General features: G+C 47.5%; 1 protein-coding gene across 1 annotated transcript; it reads left to right on the forward strand.

Annotated features, from left to right (window-relative positions):
• Positions 1 to 2,315: 2,315 nt before the first annotated feature.
• Positions 2,316 to 3,752, forward strand: LOC311584379 (preferentially expressed antigen in melanoma-like protein 7). The gene is made up of 2 exons (XM_084758631.1): positions 2,316 to 2,356; positions 3,146 to 3,752. Exons 1-2 carry the CDS (start codon positions 2,340 to 2,342, stop codon positions 3,573 to 3,575), a joined length of 447 nt encoding a protein of 148 aa, XP_084614757.1. The 5' UTR covers positions 2,316 to 2,339; the 3' UTR covers positions 3,576 to 3,752.
• Positions 3,753 to 12,232: the final 8,480 nt, after the last annotated feature.

Consider the following 12,232-nt stretch of genomic DNA (forward strand, 5'->3'; position numbering starts at 1 on the left):
TGTGGATACATCTATAGACAACAGGAATTCTCAGCCCTAATGAGAGAACCTCACGTTGCAGCAAACAGTGGTCAGTGTATACAGATCCTGGCTCCCAGGATGCTCTTTGATTTTTTGTTTGTTTGTTTTGTTGTTATCTATTATGTCTCTTTTCATATGTAGGGGGTCTACAGGTGGAGGTAAGAAAAACACCGTCTTCCCTGCCATGAGGGTCAATAAAGCCCTTCATTCCTGACTCTTGTTAATTCTCTCACTGCTGCGCTGGGTACCTAATGCAGTGCAGCTGCTTGTTAGGTTGTACTTTATTTAGCTGGAAGGATGCTTTTCAGTCTTGCTGTTAGCTTAGGAGGCTAGCTGGCCCTTGGGATGGTTTATACAGGCAGGATCTAAACTCTCCAGGGAGACAACGGTCTGGACATGCCTGAGGGGCTGTCTAGATTAGGCAGTAGTGAGTTAGGCTCACCCTCATGTGGGCTACACCATTCCCTGCGCCTGCCCTGAACTGCATGACAAGGAGGAGGCTTCGCTGAACAAGAGCTTCAGCATGATGCCTCCTCACAGTGGACAATGCGATGTGCCCAGCTGCCTCTCCACCCCGCTGCCATGCCTTCCCCACAGTGACAGACTCCCCGTGGGTTATCAGACAAATAAACCCTTAGGTAACTTTTGCCAGGAATTTTGTCACAGTGAGAAAAGTAATGCGCGCAGTCCTTAGGTGACTGACCGGAGCTTGAGATGCTGGTGTGCGACCTGAGGACCTAACGCACGCATCCCTGTTTCACAGGAAAGTCCCTCAGTCTTGCTCGTGCAAATAGCTTCCAAGGTGAACTGATTTCACTGGGCTGGTGTTAGGAAGAGCTGGGCTGGCTCCCCATGAAGACATTGTTTTTTTCCAATTTGACCCTGAGTTCTTGTGGCTGCCAGGTCTCAGGCTCTGACCCTGACAAGAAGAGCATTGCCTTGAGTCTCAATGGCTAATAAAAGAGACAAACGGTGGCTGGCAGAAAACAGACTGGTCCATCATGCCCACCCCGGGATGGGGAACAGACTGTATGCACATCTAAGGAGACCATGTGTGACCATCACTGCCAGTGTTCTGGTGTGTCCTGCAAGGTGACCTGACATCTCTTTGCCAAAGCAAAGTTATTCTTTCTGTCACCAAACACCAACCTTTGCCCTCTCTCTGCTTACACTTCCTGGAGAAATGACAGTTGAATGGAACCCACTGTTTCAACCCCCCACCCCCACCCCGATAGCTGAAGGTCAGTGTGTCTCTAGACCAGAAGTTCTCAATCTGTGGGTTCAACCCCTTTGGGGTTTCATTTCAGATATCCTGAATATCAGGTACTTACAGTATGATCCATAGCAATAGCAAAACTACAGTTATGAAGAATCAATAAAATAATGTTAGGGTTGGGGGTCAGCACAACATGAGGCACGGTATTAAAGGGTCGCAGTGTTAGGAAGGCTGAGAACCACTGCTCTACACCGTCCTCCTCCATGCCACGATAGTCAGAGAGAGAGAGGAAGCTTCGGTCTCGAGAGCCCAGGGCAGGCCGATGAGCGGAGGGCTGTCCTGTGCACTGCATCAGAGCTCTGGGGAGGATGAAAAGCCGTTCCTTTTTGTCCTGCCTTTTCGGTCCCTTTTGATCTTTTGGCTTTTGCCTCGGCATAGGCTCCCCCTTTCTACACCAAATGCGTAAGGCTTAGAACGCACTATAAAGTTTAAGTTTAGCTCCTGGCTTTTCGGCTGTCTCTTCTCTGTGGCTGCTCTCTGCGCTCTCCAAGCTCCGGATTCCCTCCGTGCTTTGGAGAAGCAAGGGGAGCCACTTCCTGAAGAGAGGCTTAGGACCTGGGTGGGCTGCAGATTCCACAGATCCCATGAGTGAGTGTAATGGCCGACATGCGCAGAGGAGGCATCTGAAGGTGGCGGCAGACCTTTGCCTCAGCTCCTGGGTGAAAAACAAGCATGCTTCTTCAAGTGGGCCCAGCGGAGAAAGGGCTCCATACACGTCTGCTGTAGGAAGATGAAGATCTGGGCTCTGCCTGCCAGTGGGATCGTTGAGCTCTTGAGTGTTTTCTGTCCAGAGCACATCGAGGAATTCGAACTGAGCACAGAGTGGAATGCGTTAAGGTTGGCACAGCTTGCTCCCTACTTAGGCCAAATGAGCAATCTTCGCAAACTCTTCCTGGCGCCCATCTGCAGGAATGTCCTCAAGATTGCCAACAGGGCATCAGAGAGAAAAGAGACGTGTGTCAGGAAGTTCATCTCTCGGTTCTCCAAACTAAACTATCTGCAGCACCTCTCCCTGTGTGGCATCGTCTTCCTCAGAGGCCACATGAATCAGGTCCTCGGGTAAGCAAGGATGGGGAGCTGGGTCAGCAACCAGAGCAAACCTCTCCCTTTTACTTTAAGGATTAGTGGTGCATGGTGTCTGCCAGTCACTGGGAACTAACATGTAGAACCCAGGCGACTATAAACTTACTCCTGTTTCCATGTGTAGTGAGTCACGGTCTCAAATGCCCACCCATGAATAGGGAAGGGCTTAGGTGCGATGGAGGGTAAGTCAGATGTGCTAAGGATGCGTTGTGATTCTTGGAATCATGCCCAACCAAAAAAAAATGGAAAGGGAACAGGAAGGGAAGAGCACAATTAGGAGTCCGGAGGACTCACCAGTGTGGAGGGGAGCTCTGTGCTCAGATCTGTAAGAACAGCCTCAGCCTGCCCCAAACTTCCCATGAGTGAAATGTTTTGAGCCCCAGCAGAGCTGAGTGCTTGGGACGATGGGCGTGGTGTGGGGGAGTAAATGACAGCAAGAGTGACTGTGCAGAGGCTGTGATGGAACCCAGAGTTCATTGAGCCCACAGGAAATGTCCCTAGATCCTCTCAGGACCTCATGGGTTGGAACTTCTCCTGTGTGCTTTCTGGGCTTAGGGGGTGAGCTGGTTTTCTGCTTGAGAGTGAGGCAGAAAGATGAGTTGTGGGCTTGACTCGACTGAGCAGATTCCAAAGGAAGCGTCTCAGATAACGTCCTTGATCATCAAACTGACCCGTAGGGCACCTGGTTCCTTCCACCTCTGGGTAAATCCCACCCCACACTCGCCAACAGCATTTGCTACAACTAACAGCCTTGTCTGTCCCTAGGTGCCTGATGATACCCTTGGAGACCCTCTCCATCACTGACCACCAAATCTCACAGTCAGACTTGGATGACCTCTCACAGTGTCAGAAGCTCTTTCAGCTAAGACATCTGGACATGCGTGGTGTGGTCTTACTGGATTTGGATGTTGTACCTCTCGGAGTTTTCCTAAAGAAGGTGGCAGGCACTTTGCAGTCCCTGGACTTGAAGAGTTGTAGGATGACGGACCCTCATCTCCCTGTCCTCATTCCTGCTCTCAGCCAGTGCTGCCAGCTCACCAAGGTCAGTTTCTGTGACAATGACTTCTCCGTGCCCATCCTGATGGACCTTTTTCAGCACTCGGCCAACTTGAGCAAGATGAATAAGGAGCAATACCCGGCCCCTCTGGAGTGCTACAATGAATTGGGTAATGTCTCCATAGAGAGATTTGCCTAACTTTGTCCTGTGCTCATGGATACACTCTGGGCCACAAGGCAGCCCAAGAGCATCTCCTTTGCTGCATGTATCTGCACAACATGCGGTCAGCACTGTGTCTGTAGCCTACGGTACAGACTTTTCTGTTGCTGGCGGTAAATAGGGAGACATGACTTTGGGATTTGAAGAAATGGAAGGCTTGGGACACATCTCTCATCTAGGGGGGTGGGGTCAGATCTTGCGTCTTTAGACGCTGCTCAGAATGGAAACAAAAATGGCGTATGCTGAGTTGGATCTTGGAAGCTGAAGCAGACAGGGAAGAACAGTGGGATTGTGGGGACAGGAGTCTTGTGGAATCTGAAAGACAGTTGTGCATTTATAAGTGGCTTCTGTCAGGACAGGATAACCAGGGGCTATGCCTTGCAAAGGGACAGCTGGATCTGCTCCCTCTTCAGGCTTTTTCACTTATTAGCCTCATTGCCAGACTCAGGGTCAGGATAGTTCAATGATTCCATGAATGGGAAACAAACAAACAAACCGGTATGTTGCAAAATCTTTGATTCCATTGTCATCCCTGAGATTGTGAACTGTAAAAACTTGTCTTTTGTTTAGTGTGATCGAGCCCTAACACACACCGTTAATCCAAGAATTTTCTGTTTATTGTAAACAGGTGGTTAAGATATGGTTCAGCCAATCCTAGCACACACCCTTAATCCGAAAGCTTTCTGTATACAAGATTTAATAAAGTTCACCCTAGGTCAAGAGGTGGAGCAAGAACCCAGCTGACAGGGATTAAACAGTAGGAGGGACTTTGAGTTGAGGGGTATTTAGGACAGAGTGAAGAAGTAGAAGAGGCTCTTGGACTTTTAGCTTTTAGCTCCTGAGCTCTTCAGCTCCTTGGCCTTTGGCTTTTGGGGCTTTGAGCTAGCAAGCCTTTGGCCTTGGTTTTTGGGCCTTTTCCTCCTGGCCTGCCAGCTGAGCTGGTGAGCCATTTGGGCCTTTTCCATCAAGATGTGAGCTGAGTAAGACGGTCAGCTGGTTGCTTTCTCTGCCTCTCTGAGCTAGCAGGTTTTTCTCTCCAGCATCTGACTCCTGAGTCTTTATTGGTAAAATACAAAGATCTGGGATTTTCATTTAAAACAACACTGGTATCTGTTGAGTAAAGTAAAGGCCCCGGTCAAAATTGTCATCCATAAAATGAAGCTTTTGTGACACTTCTTTTATTTTTCATTTTCGCCTGCATATTAGTCACAACTCTCTTGGCTGTTCAGTTATGTGCACAAACATTTTCCACTGAAGTAATCAACTAGATACACCTTCCTAATGGAGGTTTTAAGGGATCACAGACAATTAACATCCAGGACACTCAGGCCACAAGGCACCATGGACCTGTCAGAAGTGGCTGATGGGAAAGAGCACACAACACAGGGTAGAGGGAAGAGGGTTTACGATATTTATTTCCTTTTCTCTTAAAAAATTTCTTTTTACTATTATGTCCTCTAGCCTGGCATCGAACTCTTGATTTTGTTTTGTTTTGTTTTTGCTTTTTTTTTTTTTTTTTGAGACAAGGTTTATCTGTGTAGCCATGGCTGTCCTGGACTCACTTTGTAGACCAGGTTGGCCTCGAATTCACAGTGATCTGCCTGCCTCTGCCTTTGGAGTGCTGGGATTAAAGGCGTGCGCCACTATGCCCGGCGAACTCCTGATCTTTTTGTCTTGCCTCAATGAGATTGCCATGATGAACCACGGTCTCCAGACTTATTAATCTGTCATCTAGCTAGCTAGCTGCACTGGCTGGTTTTGTGTCAATGTGTCAATCTGACACCAGCCAGAGTCACCAGGAAGGAAGGAAGGAGCCTCTTTTGAGGAAATGCCTCCATGAGACCCAGCTGTAAGGCATTTACCAAGTAGTGACCAGTGCGGGAGGAACCAGGCTTTGTGGTTGGTACCAAGCCTGGCTTGACGGCCCTAGGTTTTATAAGAAGTTAGGCTACTTTAATCCCAGCACTTGGGAGGCAGAGGCAGGTGGATCGCTGTGAGTTCGAGGCCAGCCTGGTCTACAAAAGCGAGAGCAGGACAGCCAGGACTGTTGCATCGAGAAACCCTGTCTCAAAAAACAAAAAGAAGTTAGGCTGAGCAAGCCAGGGGGAGCGAGCCAGTAAGCAGCACCCCTCCGAGGCTTCTGCATCAGCTCCTGCCTCCAGGTCCCAGCCCTGCCTCAGTTCCTGTCCTGACTTCCTCTACTAATGGACTGCGGATCTGTAAGTATAAACGGAATAAACCCACAACTTGCTGTATGGTCATGGGGTTTGTTGCAGTAATAGAACCCCTGACTCAGAATCAATCAGTCTGTCTGTCTGTCTGTCTGTCTGTCTGTCTGTCTGTCTGTCTATCTATCTATCTATCTACCATATAAGTGTAACTGTTATTCGCCTGATGCCATTGCTGTCTTGGAAGCTTCTAGCCTCCATACAGTCTACTCTAGGCCTAGAATGTTTCCAGCCTCTGAGACTTACTGTGGAATAAGCTCACCCTTTCTAGCTCTTTCTGAGCTCTGGCTGGCTTGTTCAACTGAACTAACAGGCTCAAACTCCATTCCCAGATCACTTATTCAACCTGGCTTTTCTCTCAACCTCTGGTTTGCTCTGCTTGGCCTCAGCAATCTGCTCTAATCTTCCGGCTGCTCCTCCATCTCTGGCTGGTTCTGTCCTCGCCTATGTCTTGCTTGTTCTCTCCTCAGCGTGTCCCTGAAACTCCCGATAAAACTGCCTCCTCTCCCTTTTTTTCTGTGCTGCTCCCTTAAGGAGCTTCCTTTTCTGCTTTCTCCTCATGAGAATTGGGCACACCCTAGTCTGTCAAAGCTTTCTCTGACTCATCACTTTTTTTTTTTTTTTTTTTTGGCCACTCAATTAGACATCACTTTCAAACTTGGGAGTGTACTTCTACAAACTAACTTTACCTTCATAGCTTGGGATTAAAGACCTGTACCACTACACCTGGACCTAAGCTTTTTTTTACCTGATACTTGCTCTATATAGCAGGCTGCCCTTGAACTCAGAGATCTGCTTGCCTCTGTCTCCTGGGATTAAAGGCATGTTTATATTCCAGCCAGAGCACACAGACCTTTACATGTGCTCTCTTGCCAGAGCAGCCCTGTTCTGAATTAAAATTCTACAACCTACTAACCCATCTGTCTAGAGGCAGGGTTCTACTCATGGGTCAGGCTGGCTGTTCTCACTGCCTTCTCAAGGCTCTCAAGTCCTGGGCCTACAGCTGCAAGCCCCCAAGCCAAGCTCAAAGGTATCATTTCAAACTTGTTTGTATCCCTTTTATTGTTGATGAAAATCAGGTCCTACAGTCCCAGCCTTGCTTTGATGTATCTCAGTAGCTGTGGGTCACCTTGAACTTTCAATGTTGTGCCTATATGGATACATTGAGTCACTTGGAACTTATATGTAGTTCAGGCTGATCAGGAGCTAATTTCACTTTCTTTTGTTTTGTTTTCCTTTCTTTTCTTTCTTTTTCCCCTTCCTTCCTTCAGTTCATTCCTTCCTTTCTCCCTTCCTTCCTTCCTTTCCTTCTGAGACAAGGTTTCTCTGTGTAGCCCTGGCTGTCCTGGAGCTCACTCTGTAGACCAGGCTGGCCTTGAACTCACAGAGATCCACCTACCTCTGCCTCCCAATTGCTGAACTAAAAGTTGGTGTCACCAACCGAGCAGCTAAGGAACTCATTTTTGTCTTCTTGCTTCAGCATCCTAAGTACAGGGGTGAGGCACAAAAAGACCCTGCTCGCTGAAGTTCTACTTTCTGACAGTTGAATTATTTCATTGGTAGTTTGGAACTGAGCTTCATTAGTAAAGAAATTCACTAGCATGTTGGACAATGGAGGCTTCCTTCTCAGCATCATAGAAAGACTACAGCTATCGGCCATGGGAGGTAGAGAGGTCTGCCTGTGGTTAGGAGTACTTACTGCTTATCCAGAGGACCCACGTTAGTTTTCCAGCCTTGTTTCAGGTGGCTCACCGCCACCTATAAGACTAGGGGACTGGCCTGGGTGGTGGTGGCACACGCCTTTAAATCCCAGCACTCGGGAGGCAGAGGCAGGTGGATCTCTGTGAGTTCAAGGCCAGCCTGGTCTACAAAGCGAGTCCAGGATAGTCAAGGCTACACAGAGAAACCCTGTCTTGTAAAACCAAAAACCAAAACAAAACAAAGACTAGGGGACTGGCCCCCTCTTTGGGCTGCTGGGTAGTGCACTCATCTGTTGTACACTCACAACAGACACGTATACAGGAATTACAATAAGAATAAGTCTTTAAGAACTACACATTTGCCTAAGGATTTTCTGAAAATGTAGGTAAAAGCTCACACAGTATTAGCCAGTGGTGAATGTCTCTGGTCCCAATGTGTAAAGGCTGAAGCCAAGGAACTGGCGTGAGTTTGAGGCTAATCTCATATAATGGCACTGTATGGTGGCTCTACAAGTAAAAGACTTCCTCCACGCCGGAAGCCGTGGGCAGTATACCTGAGGAGCACACATGGTATAAGCAGAGAATTTACTTTTACTAATTGCCCTCCTACATCCAAACACATCCTAAGGCCCTGAGTTAGTTCCTGTGATGGTAATAAAGGGTCTCTTAAGCATTGACACGAAAGGACATCTTTTCCAAGATTATTTTCCCAGCACCTGTTTTCTCGAAGTTTCATGGGGATGAACACTGGGCCCCACCCACTCTCCAGGACCAGGCCTGGGAATCAGCCATCCCTTCCCTTGACTGTGGAGGAACTGCCCTTAATTCTCTTCCTATTACTGATCAAGACCGGGAGGGAGAATCAAGCAGCGGTGGGCTAGCCTGGAATAAGAGTGAAGAAGCCCTTCTGTGTTGGGATGAACCTGAATTCCTCCTGGATGGACTGATCTACCTCTCTGGGTAAGGGATATCATGGAAGCTTCGATGAATGTGCTCTATCAAGCATCAGGTCTGGGCTCTGTCCTCTCACAACGACAGAAAACTCTAAGAAAGGTTGGACCTGGCATATGTGCAGGAAGTGGCTGGGCATTCTATACAGGGCTACCCCCCTGGTCAACCTCTTCCTTTCATCAGCCACGCCTCTCCAACACAAGGGAGGCGTCTTTATCTCCCCAGGGAAGAAGCCTTGAGTCGTCACTGAGTCTCTCTTGAAGATACCCAATTCCGAAGGACTCCAGAAGCTGCAGCTTGATCCTGCCTCCTTCCCAGGGAGTCACATGGACCAGATGCTCATGCAAGGATGGTCAGTTTTTCTCTGCAGAGAGAGCCTTGTTCCTTTAGACATTAGCAGGCACCCACTTTCTGTAGCCACTCGTGGCTTAACAGTGCTGAATGCATGAGAATATTGGGACATTATTTTGGGTCTGCTCGTCCTGGCGAGGGGGCACACATAACCACTGGCATAAAAGAATAGAGCTATGCTCCGGCTGGTGCTCTGGAAAGGGGCACCAGGCTAGGGAGCCAGCTGTGGGCTGAGAGCTAATGAGAATAGGTTCGGATTTCTTCCTCAGCAGATGTCTAAGCTAAGGGAGATTGATTGATGGGGAAAAGCCAAAGGGAACGAACCCACACATTCACAGTTCTCCAGAGAGCCCTGTGTTCATCCTACTTCTAACCCCATCGAGTCCAGATTGCTTCTTCAGATGACACCTTCTGGTACAGCCCAGGAGGAGCTGGGACTCGCCTTAATCCCCCTGTCTCAGCTCCACAGGTGTGGTATTACCGGTGCGCATGACCATGCTCACCTTTGTCCGTTTAGAACCCGGTAGGGGATGCTTAGGGAGGAGACACATGGCATTGGGGTTGTGGGTCAGGGTCAGCGTGAAGCACTGGACGGCAAGGAGTCTGTGCTGAGATGGCAGGGGCCCATGAGGCCGTAGGCATCTTGCCAGACCTTGCCTGTGTTAGTCCTTCCTCTGTCTTTCGTGCTGACTTGTCTGGTCTCACTGGATTTTTGCCTGACAGTGAAGAAAGGCCCTACAGTCATGTACTGAGCACAGTCCACAGTGAAGGCGGCAGGCTTCAGTCAGTACATAGTGGAAGGCCTGAGTGTGTCATTCTGGGTACTGGCCTTCATCCCGTGATTAGATAGATGCTGGACCACATGGTCTACTCCTACCTTGGTCTAGCCATCCTCCAACACACACCATCTAGCCCAAGAACTTTCTGCTTGTTTTCATGGTGGGTACCCGCCTCAGCTCCCCTTGGGGACCCTGGTGGTGTTACCCTTAGAATCAGAATCTGTTCAGCCAGGCCATATATTGTGGAAATCTAGAGACTATGTAGCTTTGACTTGCCTATCTGCCCATTTGTCTGCTTTATGGTGGTCATGTTGTGAAATTTTGTTTCTATGTCTGTAATTTTGTTTAATTGTTTAAATGTTGTTTTCTGTTTTGTATTCTAAGGAAAAAGGCAAATTTCATCTGCTGGCCATTAGTTCTAACTCATTTCAAAGACTTTCAGGAAAAAAAAAAGGTGGCTGAATTGAGGTAGCAAAAACTGATAAACTGGCTCTGCCCTTGAAGCCCAGTACTTGCAACGGGGAGTCTCCTGCCTAGATCAAACAGGCAGCAAGTCCAGGGCTGCCTGAACTATGCATGATGTGCTCTGACCTCTGCTGCTGGGTGCTGTGATCCGAGCTCCGGCAAGCCCAGAAGCCTCAACATGGTGAGTGCAGGAGTAGATGGCTGAGCAGTGGGAGCTGGTGTGGTGGGCCTTCCACGGAGATCGGTGGCAAGTAGTAACCAGATGAGGCCACCAATAAGGTCCCTTTTAGTCCTAAGTCACTCCTTGGACTCCTTGGCGATGGGTTCTACCTAAGTTCACTATGGGAGCTGCATCTGCGCAAAGCAGTTGCAACAGGGGCTTGTGTGTAAAAACATTCTGGGCAGGATGCCAAACTCAGAGAGTCCCAGTTTCTCTATTATCTTCTACCCTTAGCATTTAACATTTTTGTTGAAAGATTATTAATATTTAATATTGAGTTATTATTTTAGTGAAATCAGCAGTTACCCAAATAACCATGCCGAGACCAGGATCTATTCAGTTAGCCTCGAGCACAATGCTGTGCAATAATTACTCCATCCTAAACCTTCATGCTAGTATAGTTTCCTACCATTCTGATTTCCCATTTTATTTACTTATTTATTTTTGTTTTTCGAGACAGGGTTTCTCTGTGTAGCCTCAGCTGTCCTGGACTCACTTTGTAGACCAGGCTGGCCTCGAACTCACAAGAGATCCACCTGCCTCTGCCTCCCGAGTGCTGGGATTAAAGGCGTGAACCACCATGCCCAGCCCAAAAACCAGACTTATAAATGATAACATTTAAGGTGATGCTTTTAAATGAGGTATTAAAGCTATACTTCTATTCATCTGTATCAACCAAATTTTGTAACATGAAAATTATGTACTTGGTGTTGATTTTAAAGACACTGGATTGTTTACACTATTAAAATTTGGTTTTATAAAAATTATGGTTAAGCTTTATGATGTCACTCTTTAAAAAGATAATTTATGGGGGCTGGAGAGATGGCTCAGAGGTTAAGAGCACTGGCTGCTCTTCTAAAGGTCCTGACTTGCTTTGTAGACCAAGCTGACCTCAAACTCACAGCGATCCTCCTGCCTCTGCCTCCTGAGTACTCGGATTAAAGGTGTCCACCACCATGCCTGGCAGTTTGGGAATATTTTGTTGAGGTTTTTGTTTTGTTTTTTGGTTTTTCAAGACAGGGTCTCTCTGTGTTAGCCTTGGCTGTCCTGGACTTGCTTTGTAGACCAGGCTGGCCTCGAACTCACAGCGATCCACCTGCCTCTGCCTCCTGAGTGCTGGGATTAAAGGCATGTGCCACCATGCCTGGCCTTGAGTATCTTTTTAAAGATTTATTTATTTATTATGTATATAGTGTTCTGCCTACATGTATACTTACAGGGCAGAAGACATCCAATCACATTATAGATGGTTGTGAGCCATCATGTGGTTGCTGGCAATTGAACTCAGGACCTCTGGAAGAGCAGTCAGTGCTCTTAACCTCTGAGCCATCTCTCCAGTCCTTATTGAGCATGTTTGCATTAATATTCACGAGGGAAATTGGTCTGAAATTCTCTTTCGTTGAGTCTTTGTGTGCTTTAGGAATAGTGTGACTGTGGGTTCATAGAATGAGTTGGCAGTGTTTCTTCTGTTTCTAATTTGTGGAACATGAACTTTATTTCAATTTTTTAAAATTAGGTGTATACATATGTGTACTGTGTGGATTTGTGGATGTGAAGGTTGGGACCCATAGAGGCCAGAAGTGTGCCTGTCACCTGAAGTCTGAGTTCTAGTTGAGAGCCATCTGAGTGCCGAAAACAGACTTTGGTCCTCTGAAGAAGCAGCATGTGCTCTTAGCCTGTGAGCGATCGCTCTCAGTCTGCGGGTTGTTTTCTCTTTTTGTTTTTAAGACAACGCTTTACTCTGTGTTCTGGGCTGGCCTAGATGCCCGCACGTGGCCCGCCTGACACTATTCTCCACAGTGTGTTCACCTTACTTCTAAGCATTTGTTGACGATCTAAATCTTCACATTTAGATACTTAATGGAATTCAGAGAATGACAGCAATGACAAACAAATAGCCCACGTTCTATGTGTTCGACAAATATTCCAAAGAAGAAAGCAG

Source organism: Acomys minous (assembly GCF_964271855.1).
Source record: "Acomys minous genome assembly, chromosome: 15".
Lineage (NCBI taxonomy): Eukaryota > Metazoa > Chordata > Mammalia > Rodentia > Muridae > Acomys > Acomys minous.